General features: G+C 41.1%; 1 protein-coding gene across 10 annotated transcripts in view; it reads right to left on the bottom strand.

The window, feature by feature from the left end:
• OSMR (oncostatin M receptor) overlaps positions 1–18,062 on the bottom strand; it is a 68,498-nt gene that overhangs the window by 43,742 nt on the left and 6,694 nt on the right. For 2 of the 10 annotated variants that reach the window (XM_075128438.1, XM_048851189.2), the window contains one exon: positions 8,343–8,429. The exons of 3 other annotated variants lie outside the window; for them this stretch is intronic. In XM_075128438.1, the coding sequence (XP_074984539.1) occupies positions 8,343–8,412 (70 nt within the window). In that variant the 5' untranslated portion in view covers positions 8,413–8,429. Of the gene's footprint in view, positions 1–8,342; positions 8,430–14,413; positions 14,750–16,893; positions 17,109–17,446; positions 17,486–18,062 lie in introns of those variants that run through there. 5 more of the 10 variants (XM_075128440.1, XM_048851188.2, XM_075128445.1 and 2 more) reach the window with 5 other exon arrangements.

The raw sequence follows: 18,062 nt of genomic DNA, 5'->3' as shown, positions 1-18,062 counted from the left end.
CTTGGCCACTTGTGTGCACAAGTGGGGCATGTAAGATGGGTTTGCCCCTATATGGACAATGACTATATAAAATATATTGAATAGAGCACTGGGCTGTTAAAGGTACCCTGCCAAAAGGTGCTGGAGCCCAAGCTACTGCAAAGCCTCCACAGAGGACTGTGAAGACCCAACTTGGGGCAAGGAAGGGTGAGAATCCAGAGACAAGCTGTTCAAGTTGTGGGGACCTGGGGCACATAGATGTTGTCCAGCTAATATTTTTGACTTTGAGTGGATGGACAGATGAAACAGGATGGAGGCTGAGAAGAAAGACTGAAGAAGCAGCTAATTGAACAAGCAGAGGTAAACAGGAACCATAAAAAAGCAGTTTCCAATATAAAGTCCTGACAGAAAAAGTTAGAAGACTTGCTTGTTGAAAGGTTGGAACATACGGAAATAGAAGTGTACAGGAACACAAGACAGCAGACTTCTCCTTCAACAGAGGAGTAAGCTCTGAAACAGAGGCTGGAGCTAGAGAAGGTCAAGTGTTCCCTGGAGAGCTAGATGAAAAAGGAGCCGAAGACTAAGACCAGTGAGCTCCAGGAACTGGTCAATGAAACAGTAGCACTACGCACCCTGGCAGAAGAAGCTGGGTTGCCAAGAAAGCCGGACCAGCACTACATAGAAATGCAGGGCCGAGGCATTGAAATATTGATAAGATGTACGATAAAATGGTGGAGCATGTGAGGGGATTACCAGGAGGTCTGTGTTGATACAGAGAAGCTGACTGACATCACTCCTCCAGAAAGACTTTCCAAAAAGGACAATTAGTAGTTCATCAAAGGACTGTGTATTCTGTGGCACAAACATTGAGGATGGGCATAAAACAGAATCATAGAATATCAGGGTTGGAAGGGACCTCAGGAGGTCATTTAGTCCAACCCCCTGCTCAAAGCAGGACCAATCCCCAATTAAATCATCCCAAGATGTGATAGAAGATGTGATAATTGCAATAGATCCCTCAGCTACCTAGCAGACCCATACAATAATGGACTGGAGAAAGCTGGAAGAGAAGACTGCTACTGCTGATGGGACTACAGACGCACATTGCTAAATACCTGTAGGAGCTGGAAGAGACAAGTGCTTCACATGGAAGGCTCTTAGTGCAGGTTACACAGCAAGAGCAGGAGCTGACCTGCCTCAAAGGGGACCAGGGAACAGCAGTGTTTACTGCTACATAAGGAGCTGATTAAGCTCCAGAATCAACCTCAGGGTACATCTACACAGCAAAATAAACACCCACAGCTGGCCCTAGTCAGGTGACTTCGGCTCATGGGGCTTGGGCTGTGGAACTATAAAACTGCTGTGTAGACAAGAGGGGAGGGTTCCAGAGCCCAGGCTCCAGCCCAAGCCTGAATGTCTATCCAGCAATTTTTACTCCTGTGAGCCCAAGTCAGCTGACCCAGGCCAGACATGGCCATACCGTGTATTCCAGTGTAGATGTACCCTCAAAGGAAGGGAGGATTGAAATCTGATTCTGAGATGGATAAAAGCTAGAAATCCTAGAGGCTGAAGTGGCTGCCTTGCAAAGGGAACTGGACATATGCAAAGAGAGAGGCTGGCTCCTCAAAGGTACCTCTGCTGGAGGAAGATAAGAGCTACCCTGATGTGAACGCAGAGGAAGTAGAATTAGAAAAGAAGAAGGTGAAAAAGGCCCTTTCACCGATCAGAGGAACTACAATGCAGAGCCGCAACCAGAACAGGACTAAGATGAAGCGGTTCACCCCACAGAGAGAGACAAGGATGCCTCCATGTACAGAATATCAGTAAAGCAATGCAGGTGGAAAAGGAACAGAAATGGGTCATGCTAATTAACATACTAAAAGTAGCAGGCAAACATATGCAGTCCTTAGCATTTGGGACCCCTAAAAAGAATATGAACATAACTAGAGATGTCCTGAACTTTACGGGTGGTGGTGTGTGTGTATTCAGGGAGGCTGCTCTCCAGGAGACCAGGAAGCCACCCTGTATCAGTTTAACTTGGGTAAAAGTCCATTTATGTGGACTAAGATGGAAGTAGGAAGAAGACTGTACATTCTAGGAATTCAGCATGTGACAACTATAACATTCCAAAGATTGAAGAACTACATTCACCACATGGGCAACATATGGCATGGAGACACTGACAATCTGTACCCCATGTTCATCCTTTTTACAAGATGATGATAAATTTTGTACAAATTATGCCTTGTGAGGTATCATTTGAAAACTCAATCTGCGGAACATTATGTCCTGGTAAAATGTGTGTCAACATTGTATGTAAAGTTATATGATTCTACTGTACGAAATTGCTAAGACATGTCCCAAGTTTAGAAAAATAGCTTCAGACCAGTTCCCCAGAAACAAAATGCTAGCCAACACCTCAACCAGGTATCAAGAAAATCAAGTGGACCATCACCTAGTTAAGTGGACATTCTTTGGCAGGAAGAAGGGGTTTTGCGAGAACCTTACATATTGGCAATGGAGCAGCTGGAGGTTTCCATGGATTGAAGTGTTTGGGAACCTCCATTTGAGATAACAGCATTTGTACATATCATTTTCTATTAATGAAATGACAGACTTTCTATGAGCTTGTATTGTCCAGGAGGGTGCTGGGCAGTACAAGAAGCACATTTCTGGGAACAAGTCTAGGACTGAGAATTTGCTGGTGTCGCTCTGCAATTAATTCAGGAGTGACTGGCTAGAGCACTCATATAATCCAGCTGGGAGTGATTTTGCATGCTAGAGGTTGTGTGTGAATAGGCCAGGAGTGATTGTTCTCACAGCAAAGCAATGTAAAATGCACCCCAGGTTGGAGAGTTGAGGGAACACCGCTGTTCAGATGTCCAGATTGTAGCCTGGGTAATGTCACAGAGACCCAACTTCTGGTTACTTCATTTTTTTTTAATTATAAGAACATGGAGTTTGGTAGGGATTTGCTAGACTTCCTTGTAGTGCCATGCCAAGAGTGTTCTGGTGCTGGTTTAAAAACTCAAATCCTACCCTTCCATCACCCTCCCACCCCGCAAAAATGCTATCATCATCAAGTTCTTTTACAAAGGAACCTTCCTAGCCTTCCCTGAAGCAATCTCAGTAATCAGATATTCTGAATCTATCCGCTTTGTTTGAGTTCTCTATAGAAAAACTGTGAGATCGCTTAACCTTTCCTGTATCATTTATGTTCTGAAATCATAATTAATTTTACATTGCTAAAACACCTTTCATAAGCATCTGCAGTTGCACAAAGACAGCAAAAAAATACACAGTGCTGTTTCTGTGTTAGGGAGCTCCCAGCTAAAGGCCTTTTGTGAATGTAGCTAGGGAGATCAATGGGCGCTTTCATAGCACTTACAACACACTATCATGACTTGCAAGCAATTCAAGTAAACCCAAAAACTGCCTGTCAAGGTTCCTTCCCCACTCTGAACTCTAGGGTACAGATATGGGGACCTGCATGAAAGACCCCCTAAGCTTATTCTTACCAGCTTAGGTTAAAAACTTCCTCAAGTTACACACTTTGCCTTGTCCTTGAACCCTATGCTGCCACCACCAAGCGTGTTAAACAAAGAACAGGGAAAGAGCCCACTTGGAGACGTCTTTCCCCCCCCACCCCAAATATTCCCCCAAGCCATACACCCCCTTTCCTGGGGAAGGCTTGATAAAAATCCTCACCAATTTTCATAGGTGAACACAGACCCAAACCCTTGGATCTTAAGAACAATGAAAAAGCAATCAGGATCTTAAAAGAAGAATTTTAATTAAAAGAAAAAGTAAAAGAATCACCTCTGTAAAATCAGGATGGTAAATACCTTACAGGGTAATCAGATTCAAAACATAGAGAATCCCTCTAGGCAAAACCTTAAGTTACAAAAAGACACTAAAACAGGAATATACATTCCATTCAGCACAGTTATTTTACCAGCCATTAAACAAAAGGAAATCTAACGCATTTCTAGCTAGATTACTTACTAACTTAAGGAGTTATGAAAAGCATCACACAAACAGACAGACCCTTTGTTTCCCACCCGCCTCCAGCTTTGAAAGTATCTTGTCTCCCCATTGGTCATTTTGGGTCAGGTGCCAGCGAGGTTATCTTAGCTTCTTAACCCTTTACAGGTGAAAGGGTTTTGCTTCTGGCCAGGAGGGATTTTATAGTTCTGTATACAGAAAGGTGGTTACCCTTCCCTTTATATTTATGACACTGCCATTACGAGGCTTGTATAATTTCTCATCTGCACTGCACCTCACCTCTCAATTAAGTGCAGCAAATTACCCATGAGATGACGCAAAACAATGTTCCACGCGTCCTTCTACAACTTACAGCAGGTTTGCATGTCTTTTGTGAGACCCTTTTCCAACCAGATCCATCCAATAAGCAATGTGTTCCTTTGAACGCTCATGTTGGCATACATGCTCACTAAGATGGAAAAAAGAGAGTGAACCCAATTTGACAGTGCGCAAAAGAAGATGAAGAATGTGGCTGGAAAAGCAAACAAAGCAAAGGTAAAAGTACGACTGTACATCAACCAAGCTTACTGATGTAACTTCCCATTAGAACTTTTGAGAACCATGATTTTAATACTTGCCTTCCTTTGCATTTGCTAGGCAAAAAGTCTTGTTCTAAATTAGCAACAGGACTGTTCTCTATGAAAAAATAGTGAACAAAATTAATCTCCTGTGGCCAAGTAGCCAGATCTGCCTTGTCAAAGTCAAAATTCTGCCCCATGCTTTCAATAGTTGAACCTCTTTCGGCATCCATGCCCATAACAGTTGCACTAGCAACTAGTGGACAACTTTCTGTCCCAGAATCAGACACTCTGGGTCCCAACAATTCAGCACTAAACTCCGTGCTGGAATCAGAGACTCTGACATTCAATAAGTCTGACAAACCCAAATCAACATCCTCACTAACTAAGAAAAGCTCAGAAGTGCAAGTTGCAGAACAATCTGTGGATTGTTCATCAAAAACATGGTCAAACTTTGCATGTTTCAAGAAACTTTGTAGATCACTCTCAGTTTTCTGATCTTAATGGGTCTGCTGCAGCCTGCATTTTTGAGCACTACTCTTGTGCTTGTAAGGGCTCATCTTCTAGTTCAAGACTCTACAGACATTTGAGTTACAATAAGTGGATTAGAAGCTTTCCTCCTTTAATTTACACTTACACATACAGAGTCAACTCCTTTAAGAAACCATCAATTGGCACTTCTGTGATGGAGATTTTTAGAAAAGGGAAATAACTGTGGTATCTCAGATAATGGCTTGTCTACATTAGAATGTTTTTCTGCTTTAATTATACTGATCTTGTATAAGCACCCGTCTCCCAGTATAATTGCATCCACACTAGAGCTAATATAACTGTTTATTCCTGGAAGAATTCTGCATCACTGCACATGCGCAGAATTGATGTCCCCCACAGATTTCTTTGCTTCCCTACAGAAAAAGGGCTTCTGACGGTGAAGCAAAGGGAAGCTGCAAGAGCAGTCACATGCCCGTCCCCAGCAGTGCAGGCAGATTGGTTCAGGTGCCCGGAGCAGCCAGTAGAAATGTAAATCACTGGGAGTGGTGAGGGGAGGGAGGGGGTTTAGGAAGTCGTGTGTGAGAGAAAGAGACACTCTGTCCCTCTCGCTCGCTATTGCAGCACACTTGATGTGGTGGGGCAGGGCTTCGGGGTGTTTCTGAGGAGGTAGGTGTGGGACAGGCTCTGTCTCCTCAGGAGAGCAGAGTATAGCAGCCTGTCTGCTTAGTGAATTTTTCCCATTGTCTTTGTGAATTCCCCCAGGAGCATAAAACAGGTGTAAAAATTTTAAGGCTCCTTTACATTGCCAGAGTGGTGTAAAGGATAGTATGGCCTTATAAATGCATATGTTGCTTTAGCAATTAGAACTGGTCTAACTTTTTGGACAGAAAAAATTTCCTATCGAAATGTGCTCCATGAACTGTTTGCTACTTCCTTTTCTGGAGATGGTCAGTAGCCAATATAAATTATGAATTTGATTCCCCAGTCCTCACTTGCTCTTCAGTTGCCCATGATGTAACACTGAGCATATGGTTGCATATATTTGTTGACTAATAACTAGAAATAAAGGGTGAAACCTATCTACATTACTATTAGGCAAGGGGATTTGGGGATTTCATTCAATGCTCCCCATTCCCAATCTCCATCCATTGTATTGTAGTTTAAATAAATTGCCAAAATAGTTGAAACCAGAGTGATTATACTGCATTACTTTGACAAATAAAATATGCAGAATTTTAAAATATTGTGCACAGAATTTTTAGGTGCAGAATTGCCCCAGGAGTATATAACTATGCAAAAAATCAGCCACCAAACTAATATAGTCAAACCAGTATAACTTTTCTAGTGTAGATCAGCCCTTGGTAACCGCTGTCTTTTCATGATAACCACTGAAAATACAATAACACAATAACCTACACAATGCTTTAATTATGGATTCATGCGCATGGTTCCAAAACTATTGTTACAAGCCATGTTCATTTAAATATACACAGGCTTAGTGAAAGGTGTCCACACAATTTCCCTTGCCATCTAAGCATATGCGCTCGTGTCCGGAAATAGCACATGCATTTGTGGTGCAAAATTTTGAGGATTTAGCCCTAAGATTTGGATAAGTGTGACTAGAAGGCAGAAGACCAATGCTGACATTTACATGGATGAGACAACCAAGACAAATGCAACAAGAAGTGTGATGCTTCCTTGGGATGCCCAGAACTGTGAGTCACCTTGTTATCCCCCTGCCTCAGTGAGAGAGAGAGAGAGACTTGCTTGTGTTTAAGTGAGCGTCAGCTCCCTGACGTCACCCATTTGTTGGCTACACAAACAATCTCCTCAGGGCTCTACCAGCCCTTACTTTGCAATAGGTGCATCCCAACCCCTGAACCCCCTTGAAGCACTTCCCCTGTAGTGTCCAGCCCTTAACCACTGGACACTCCCAGAAATTACCAGCTAAGCTGTTCCCAAAGGAACGGTACAAACATGAGCTTGTTTGGTTCAACTGAGGATCAGATGCAATATAACATCACAGCACTGAGATATATTTACAGTGAAAACAATCATAAGTTTATTATCAAAGGCTAAGATTTAAGAGATAATGAATGAGTATAATGGTGTAAACAGAAATGGTTACATATAAAACAAAAAGTATACCATGCTTTCTACAATCTAAACTTAACTTTAACAGGCTAAACTGTTGTCTAAATTTGTTTTAGGTGAGAGGGTTTCTCTCTCAACATCTCCAACCAACACGATGTGGATCCCCCTTTCATAAATGCAAAAACTGCTGTCTTTTTTGTTTTTTCAGTGAGGGATGAAGGATATCTTTCTGCCTTCTCCTTATACTTCCCAAAGTCATTGTTTTCTCCCCAGAGTCAGGATGACCCCATGCGGTTTACTCCCTGGTGTGCTGGCTCCATGTTGACTTACATCTTATGTTGACATTGTATGCAAACCAGATTCCATTGTGTTGGCTTACAATTCTTTTTTAACATATGAATCGAGTACAGATGTGACTACATCCTTTGTCTGGCCAAAACCTGTATGTCAACCCTGCCTGAGACATATCCCTAAAACATATTTTCAGTACATATACATAACTCCTTAATATCATCTGTACATACATCTCACAACAATTATGAGGATCAGTATGCCTGATTAGAGACTTCAATAACCCTTTTTGGATAGGATTCAGAGTAGCAGCCGTTTTAGTGAGTATTTATCCAAAAAGGAAAGGAGTACTTGTGGCACCTTAGAGACTAACAAATTTATTTGAGCATACGCTTTCGTGAGCTACGAAAGCTTATGCTCAAATAAATTTGTTAGTCTCTAAGGTGCCACAAGTACTCCTTTCCTTTTTGGATAAATACTCTAAAAGTGGTGCGCTAGGTGTAATGAGTTTGTGAAGCCTGTTTGGATTTGCTGTTACAGAACAATGAACAAGCTGGCAGCAATGGGCCTCCGTGTCACGTGAAGGAGTCTTGGAGGAGTACAAAACTGGGCAAATTGGAAATGAATAATCCAGAGAAGAAAATACAGGTCAAAAATGGCTGAGAAAAGTAGTAGTAGATAGATAAATGTGTCTGATTTCAAATCAACATAAATTATTGATTTAACAAAAGGTAATTTTACAAGGTGAACTGTGGTGCTTTTGACCCTCCCTCATGCTTTGTAATGAAGACAGACTGATTTATTAGCATGATAGGTTACCTAATAACCGTAGAGCTGGAAATGAGTCAGCCCTAATTTCTACAGAGAAAGTTCTGTTTGTTGTATATGCATTTCTAAGTAAAAAGCATGCATTCAGATCTCTACCTTGACCTTGGTATATACTGAAGCACAACGCCGTGTAGAGGAATATTGTCCAAAGTACAAAATTATCCATCAGTTATCCACCTTCTCCTGAAAAGGACAAATTGTGAAAGAATAAACTTTCTTTTAGTTTGAATTTCATGCTAGAAAATTGAGCCTCATATCACTTAAATATAGGTAGCATGAACAAAGGAAAACAAGACATAAAGAGAAATTACAGTTATCTTTTTGGATCTGGTTACACTATGTGGAAACATCCACAAATCCCATCAAAGATTAAATTAAGCTAATTTAACAAAACAATCTGTCTTTAAAATGCTGTGAGGGTTTTCCTTTCAAGGAATAAATCTTACTAAATTGAACAATAAACATGAATATTCACCCTCAGCTCCACATATCTTATCTCCTAGGGGTCTGCCATGTAAGTGAAAGAGAGATTCCCCTCAGCAAGGAGAGAACAACAACAAAATTGTAAAATACCGTGTGGCTCTAGGACCAAAATCTGCCTTACACAGGTTCTGAGTCAAAGCTCACTGAAGTCAATGGAAAGACTCCCATGAACATCAGTGTGCTTTGGATCAAACCCTTAGCACCTACTTGAAATTAAATGAAAACATTTTGTTTTCACACTTTGCTTTAATATGACATAAATGTACAGTTCTCTGCCTTTCCGGAAATTACCCACAGCCTTGTCTAAACCATTTACAGGCTGAGTTGCTCTCTGGAACTCACATTGCGATAGGCAGGAATTCTGCTTTGACTTGCAACATTGGAGCCTAATGGTCTGATTGTCTGATGTTGTGAGATACATAGCACCCTCAATTCCCATCACAGTCTCAACACCTTGCCCTGTCACTGCAGAAGATATTTTCCACAGGAAACAGTTATTCCAACTTAGTATCCCTGGGCAGTTGTGAAAAGTACTCCATGCTTAATGGACCTGATTTAGGTCAACTCTATTTGAGGACTCTTTGAATTGGTTAATGGGTGCTCAGAAACTTGCAAAATCAAACCTCCTCTTTGGAAGTTTTTCTTTTCCACTCAGTCAAGAGGATCTTCCCATTTGCATTCTGCTTTCTTCAAAATTGTTTAAACCATGAAATACTAGCTGATGCTCATGTTCCTGTGATAATCATGGTGTTGATGTCACCATCTGTTCTTTGTGTCAATGATGTGACCTGTGACATTATTTAAGTTTTAACCATCATCTGACACATACATACTACAAAAATCAGGACAAAATCTCCTCAATTTATCACTAACTAAAACTGCCAACTATAGAATATTTGTGGTGGAGCTGGGTTTACTCATCTCATGAGAAATAAACAATTGTGGTAATCTTAACCTAGCACAAGAAAAGGACAATTCCTGATGGTAAAAGAAATGCTGATCAGAGAGAAAAACCCCCAAAGCATGAATCAGCTATGGCATTCCAATCTCATGTTACTGTTTAGGAAAAGTTGAAGCACAGAACCCCTGCCCTAAAGCACTGCACGTAGTAGCAGGAGTTTAACTGTTGCTCATCTAATTTGATGCTGCTGCTTGTCTCATTCTAGTAAAGGCAAACAGAATGCAGCCACATTTGTTTCTGTATTAGCACAAGGCTTTAAAAGTAAAATCTGTGTTTAAACCATACTGTGTATAGATCTATTACAGCTGGCATGGAAAACTTCTCTAAAAACTCTAACATACATATATTATAAGATTAAAGAAAGCTAATAAGATGTCTTTGTGGATGCACGCAACATAAATCCACTGTTCTCATGTCTGTCCAAGACTCAAAGAACTGATAACTATAGCTTTGTCAGGCTCACTTCGCAGGTAGAACAGAATCTGAAAAGCGCTATGTGAAACCATGTGGGTTACTTTACAAAATAATAAATTACAGTGAACTGAATGTAGACAAAGAGAGGAACTAGTGCCTGCTTACAATAAGCCACAGAGTGCTGGACGTTAGAACTTGTTTTACTGAGAGAGAGAATGCTGATTAGGATATTCAGGTTATTCTCAACTCTCTTTGAACAGTGCTATGCAATCTTTCATTTTCTAAAGACACAGACAGAAGCAATTTTGGTTTAATTTCTCATGCTAGGGAAGCAAGAAAAACCACTCCCCTACCCACTGTAAAAAATTCTTACAAGTACAAATGTATTCAGTGGACTCTCCCAAATTTGAACATCAATTATCTTTACATACTGTACTACGAGCGCCGACTTCAATGAGTTTCCCTGCATTTATGCTGAAGTAAGTGAACACAGAATCTAGTTGTATGAGACTGCCAGTTAAGAGGGGTCAAAGGAATGGAAATACCTACTTTATTTGTTTAAAATATTACCGATTCAGGGATATATTAATTTGTCATGTGGAGTGAATTTTTGTACTGTTTAGCCAAATAATTGATCTCCCTACTTATAACACATAGTATGTTCATATTCAGTGAATTCACATATAACCAAAGGACCGCTGCAAGAGCTAGCTATAGCAAACCAGTTATTTGCACTGTTAAAAGTTTAGAAATTTTTTTTCTAGCTGATCTAATTTAAGAGAGATCAATGGAAAATTATTCATATGAGTTTTGCACAAATTTCCCTTTCTGATAGACTAATGGATGGTCTCTGCTGCATAAGTGCAATATGCAACGAAGCAGAATCCTTTCAAAGCAAGTAACATTAAACCTCAGACAACATTCTATTTAATGGATTTTATTTCAATTATACCAAAAGAGTTCAGAGACACAGCTCTTTCTCTCCTTATTTAGGGGAAAAATCATTTAAAGTCAGTGGTGCTGAGTCTGTTTGCACTCGCACCAATTTCATGCCAGTATAACTCTGTTTATTTCAGACTCTCAATCTATAACTCTGTTTATTGCATTATTCCCTGTTTACACTAGTATCAGTTTGAAGATAATTAAGCCCAAAAGGAGTCATGTCTTGTAGTGTTTTGTAGGATTTAGCCCAAATTATTTTATCTGATTTGTTGCTCATTATGGGCTTGATATTGTGAAATGCTGAATACCCTGGCCCTGATTAAGCACAGCATTTAAGTACATGCTTAACCATAAGCACATCAGCAGTCCTAGCAACTTAAAATTAAATACTTACATAAGTGCTGTTCTAGATTGGAGCTAGCATACTCAGCAATTTATAGGATCAAGCTCACTCACGACACACACACAATGAAATGAGAAAGCAGAAATTATCTGGTCTTTATCTCTAACCAGGGGGGTCAATCCTGTAGTCCTTATACAAGCTAACTTTCCATTAAACAAGTCACTGGGGCAAACCTAATGTGAAAAAAGTTGACAAATCTGATAAATTCTGTCTCGATTACAGGTCGCCTTTCAACTAGCATGGGCAGGCGAGAGAGCACATCTGCATTTGCGTGCACTTCTGTTCTTTGACTTTGATGTCATAGACGTAACCAGCTAAGAAAAACTTCCTAACTGTAAGTATGGTAGGACAATGGAATAAACTGCTAGGGAAGTCGTGGAATCTCTTTCACTAGAGGTTTTCAAAAAGAGGCTGGATAGCCATCTGTCTTGTACGGTATACACACAAATCCTGCATCTTGGGAGGGGATTAGACTAGATGACCCTTGCGGTCCCTTCTAACCCTATGGTTCTATTATTCTAAATTCACTGGGAATTTTGACTGAGTAAGAACTGCAACATCAGGCCTTTTGCCTAAACTACTTTCGTTTAAAAAAAAAAGTTTTTATCTAAACTGAAATTTTAAACTACTTTCTAAATATGAATACAAATGTGACCACCTAACTCCATCCATGTGCAGCATCAATTGATTTAGTGCATTTCATTTAGGATATTGTATTGTTACTTATTATACATTAAGAATGGCTGGTACAATATTATATTCCTTTCTATGCATCATATATATTCCTGAGCTAGCTGCAGCATTCAGCACTATAATGATCTAATGTAACGTTTCTCAAACTGGGATCTGCGAGGGTACTCCAGGGGGTCTGCCAACCCTGCTGCTCAACTCCTCCCCCTCCTTCCCAGTGCCTCCTGCACACCGAGGAACAGCTGTTAGTGGCATGCAGGAGGCGCTGGGAGGGAGGGTGAGGAGCATGCTAGGGGAGGGGATGGGGCATGCTAGGGGAGGGGCAGGAAGAGGAGGGGCAGAGGTGGAGACGGGGCAGAAAGAGGCAGGGACAAGAAGGGGCAGGAGTGGAGTGGGAAGAGGTGGGGTGCGGGTGGGGCCTAGAGCTAAGTGGGGGGTTTGGGAGTCTGTGAAAAATGTTAAACCAAAATGGGGGTCCTCGGGTTGCTAAAGTTTGAGAACCACTGATCTAATATAATGCTATATTTTGATCATATTTGTATGTGATTGTAGTTAATTAAACCAAATAACAAGGAGAAAGGCTATAACACCCCATTAAAAACCAAAAAATATGTATTAAACATTTAAATAACTAACATCTGATTAGGAATTAGGTAACAAACAGAATTCTTAATATGTAAAATATATAGTTATGGCTAATGCTTTGACTCAAGTGTCTTCCACAGAGCCATAAACATTCAATCTTCATTTATACAAAAGCTTCAGATTGCAAATACCTGTAGTAAACAAACTACCTCATGATTAATACCAATTACTGTCAATCACTTATTTCATAAAAATAATCATTATAAACAGCGCAACAGAGCAGCATTCACAAAGTGTCTTTAACAGCATAAAACGTTGCAGTCAAGGCTATGCCTTTGTAGAGCACAGAGGATATAGCTTCACCCACTGTCTGCAAAGCGTACAAATTCCATCCTTTTATAACCATTGTATTCAGGAAAATTTCCAGACTGTGAACTAATCCAGAGGGGAGAATGTTAACTTTGGCACCTGTATCCACCATGCATTTAGAGGTATATCATAAATTTATCTGATATGGGATCCCAGGGCCTTGCCATATGAAAGGAAACATCAGAGTCCCTGATAAAAGTGGTCTCATGTGGCTCCATGTTTACAGCATGCATTTCAGGCCTCCCATCATTGCGAACCAGTATACGACAGTACTCTAATTTAAAGTGTTCTTCATTCCCACGAGCCCAACACACAGCAGTTCTATACAGGCAGGCAGGGAAGTTGACCAAGTGACTCGTACTACCACAGCAGAAACAGTGAGAAGCTGGCAACTTTTGCTGCTGAGGGTGTGGAGCAGGAGTAGGTAGCATTATATGACTTTCTTTGGGTGATGGAAGCAGGAGCAGCTAATGGTTTTGTTGGGGACACTGGGGCATGGCCACTAGGTAACTCGAGGGGATGGAAGACCACGAGTGTCGATGAAGCCCCCTTGCACTAGGCCCAGGTGTCCTTGGCCCCCCCTCCCGCCTGGAGCCACTCGCAGCAGCTCCGCGTACTAGGCCCAAGTGCCCTTGGCCCCCCTGCCTGGAGGCACACACAGCAGTTATGCTGAGAATCTGCAACAATATGTTGCAGAGTCAGACTGCCTGAAACTAAGCAAGGCCACACAGGGCAGATATGGAAGAACAATGCTGAATAAAGCAGCTTTATGTATAGTTTAATAAATGATACAGAGAATCAGAGAACTAGCTGGTAACTGGATTGGCTGGCTATATGGATACTTGGGGCAGCTTGCTATTGGATAAGTATGCTGGGAAAAAGGATGTATAAAAGCCTGTGTAACTTCCTGCTCTGGGTGCAGGATTTGAGATTTTATTCTCCCTCTACCTTTTTGCAGCTGCAAATAAACTTTTCTGCTTCTCCACCCCGTTGTGATTATTGGGTGTAGCACACCGGGTAACGAACCAACTCAAGCTGTTGTTCAGCCTCTCGGCACTGGGTGCCGGCAACAGTTTAAGGGTAGACACAAGGGTAGCAGCAGTCTGAGACACAGACCCCTTTCAACCCGAGCCCTCTCAAATGCCTCACTGCTAGCAACTGAAGCATCAAAAGTTAGAGCTCTAACATCTTCAGCCAGTAACTGTTCACCCAGGGAGTCCTTGGCTATGCTAGTCACAAAAATATCCCTAAGCATAGTCATCATAATGTTCCCAAATTCACAGTCCTGGGCCAACCACCACAAATGATACGCAAACTCACATATGGTTTTGTTGGACTGCGGGCAAGCTTCAACATATGTTTTCCTCTTTAGCAAAACAGAATCTCCAGTCTCAAAATTGACGTGGCTGTGCAGCGCCTCAGTGACTAAGGAGGACTTGGGCTCTGGGAGTCCATCATAAATATCAACAGCATCATGGGCTAAGCAGTTCTGTAGCGAGGGTAATCTAGCAGCATCAGAAAGTTCAGAATCTGCACATAGTTCAGAAAATTCCAAATAAAGTATTGCCAGTCAACAGCCAAAGATGTGCAGGTAGCATGTGTTGCAGAATAGAAGCACTCGTTACCATAATGTTACACTCTGGTCCACCCCAGAACAGTTATCCCAAAACACAAGGAAATCAAAGCAAGTAAGTGGTCAATCAAACCAAAACATATAATAACCATGAACCACGCAAGTCAGCAACAGTGTGAACAAAACATAATAACAGTACAAATGGCAGGTTTGTAGCAGCAGGCCCTGGGTAACTGCACACACCCAATGCTATGTACATACACAGGAATAGGAACTGGAACACTGAGTTTAGAGAGCCAGAAAATGAACAGGAACAGGGATCAGGAAGCAACACACAGGAAGGCAATATACAGCTGTCATCATGAGGACAAAAAGAATTGCAACCTTGGAATAAAATGCAAATTCAATTTCAATAAAACATAATTCTTGAACAGTCATTTTAAGATTAACTCTCACTCGAGTAGCCTGAATAAGGTAGACATGGAATTTTCATACTTTTTCCTTGCCATTTACTTGAGTCATCAAAATAATTCCATATTTTGAAATAGCAATTCTTTGGTAGTTGACTACGATGGTTCAACCAAATATTTTATACTAATATCACTCAGTGATTAGATTAAAAAGATAGCATCATATTTTGGGATGGATTCTGTGACCTGCACATACAGTCCCATATTAGAGTATGGCACAACAGGACCAGGCTGTATATGTGTAGATTTAATAGGCTATATGTGAGTAGATTTATTTACACTAAACCGCTTTACACCACTCTAGTAATATAAAGGGGCCTTAAATGGATGTTAAATGAAACTCACTTTAAGACCCATGCCAGAGTGCTGTAAAATACCTTTACTATAAATGATAATCAGGCCCTGTTTCCAAAGTCTTTTATTTTACAGTTTACTGCTAATTTGACATATTTTTATTTACAAGTTTCATTAGCTTGAAGAGAAAAATCTGCTGCTTCAAATTACATTTATGGGCTAATTTTGTGTCTGCAAAGATGCCTGTTTACATAAATTTTACCAGTAAGAAATTAATTCCATAAATAAACTATTTTACTAAATTGTGGGTTTTAAAAAAAATATTTTCCATAGTACAATAAACAGCGGAATTTGCATGCTTGCATAACAGTATTTTTCACATCTGCACTAAAATCAGAAATACACATAAGGCTAACTGATTACTTGCCAAATATTTTTTTCTCCTTATTTTAGTCATGTACATTTTTCTTCTGGACATTTCAACACCCAGAGTCAGATCCTCATTTGGTGTAAATCAGTGTAGCTCTATTGGTTTCAGTACAGGTATGCCATTTTACACCAGCTAAGGATCCAAGTTTCCACTATTCTTTGAAATGTTTGCTCTCTGTTTGGCCTGTTTCCTCAAGTTTAAGGACCCTCAGTTTGTGACTTTTAAAACCTGATAATGCAAACTCAATTCATGTGAGTGAGGTCAGCTTATGAAGAAAGGTTTGATTCGTAGAGGGGATAAAAAGTCAAAGTGGCACCTTAAAGACTAACTAACAAATTTATTTGAGCATAAGCTTTCGTAAGCTACAGCTCACTTCATCGGATAGTTGATAATTGATGTTAGGCACACCTAGCAATCCACCAACCTTATTCCTTCAAGAACTGTCCCGACTAACATGTTACCTTTCCCTTTCCCCGCAGTGGCTATGGGAAGAACCCTTTAACAGCAACATTGCTTATACCAATCCTTCCCATGCCTTTTCAGGTCCGGCTTAAGAACTGTCAAGCATGAAAGTGAGTGTGACAGTGAAGGAATTAAAAAAAACAAAACAAAAAAAAAGAAACCGTGGGAGACAGATGATGACAGAAATAAAGAAACTGCAGCTGAAGAGGAAAAAAAGAAAAGACAAATAATAACAAAGAGTGTCCGAAGTACGGGACATTATTCTAAAAGGCCTGTCCTTTTCAAAAGCAAAAACAAACCAAAGAAAACTGTTAAAAACAATATGCAAAAAGAAAAGGAGTACTTGTGGCACCTTAGAGACTAACCAATTTATTTGAGCATAAGCTTTCGTGAGCTACAGCTCACTTCATCGGATTTTATGCATCCGATGAAGTGAGCTGTAGCTCACGAAAGCTTATGCTCAAATAAATTGGTTAGTCTCTAAGGTGCCACAAGTCCTCCTTTTCTTTTTGCAAATACAGACTAACACGGCTGTTACTCTGAAAAACAATATGCTAACACAAATACCTACCAGGTTTCAGCTGAGTTTTTCCCTGTAGGACTTTCTTCTGCAATTTTCTTGTCCTTCAGTCCCACTTTGCTAATTCCTTTCTCCCTTTCCCTGGCTTACTCCTCTCTCTCTCTCGCAACCCTGCACGTATTTCCTGTTTTCCTCTTCTCACTCTCTCTCTTTCCTCAGGAAAACGTGTGAAGAGCAGCCAAAGGAAACTCGTAATCTAATGCTGCTCTGTGACAACGTAGGTTTTGCTCTGTGCAGTGAGAGGAGTTGCAAGGGTTGGGAGAATCACATGGAATGCTGCCACCAGGAGCGTTCCCTATGCAGTATTATAAAACTGGTGCCCCTATGCCTGACGGCAGCCCGGGAGGCAGAGGGGAGGCAGCAAAGGATACCAAGACACCTGCCCGCCTCACGGCGGTGGAGAGTCATTGTTCCCCGCAGAGACCCCCGTACCTTCTCCCTCTCACAGAATGCGCAGCGCCAGCGTATTCGGCTCTGTGAATACGGCCCCTGCCTAAGGAGACTGCAGTGCGCGCTGGGTGTGCGGGAGCTGACCCATTCTTACCTGCTGTCCTGGGCAGTGGGTGAAGCTGCCACTTGGGGAGGCTAGCTCCCCAGCCCACCTCTTCTGCCTGTGGCCCCGCATATACTTGACCCTTGCTCTGCCCCAGGTCCCGCCCCCACTCTGCACAGGCCCCACCCCTCCCCACTGTCTCCCTTCTCTCTTCCCTCCCTCACCCTGCTCACCACCTTCCAGCCAAATCCCTGAACCCAAATGAAGCAAATGACATTTGAAAAAAAACACTCTTCTGCAATTTCTTTCTAAAGAAAATGTAGCATGTTTTCCACTGCAAGCCAGATGGTGAAGACTGGACATGCAGAAGGTACCTAATTAAAAGCACTAAACTTGTGAATAATAAATGTCAGTCACAGGTTTTTTGATATGCCCTGAAGTTTGTCAGATTTATTTCCAAAAACTTTGTAGTAAGGGCAAGTCAGCTGTCTTGCTGAATACAGCATTAAATATTATGGAATACATGATGCAGCTCTTCTCTTTTTTACATTTTCTTAATCAGTATTTCTAAGCTGATTTTATATTTTAAATGTACTCTTAAGCCTTCATAAAGTAATCATTCCAGATCACTACATATTTAACTCACTGAAACAAAGACATTATTTTA

This window comes from Caretta caretta, chromosome 5, assembly GCF_965140235.1.
Source record: "Caretta caretta isolate rCarCar2 chromosome 5, rCarCar1.hap1, whole genome shotgun sequence".
Lineage (NCBI taxonomy): Eukaryota > Metazoa > Chordata > Testudines > Cheloniidae > Caretta > Caretta caretta.
Note: the sequence above shows the minus strand (reverse complement) of the source record. Positions and strands in the feature narration are given on the sequence as shown.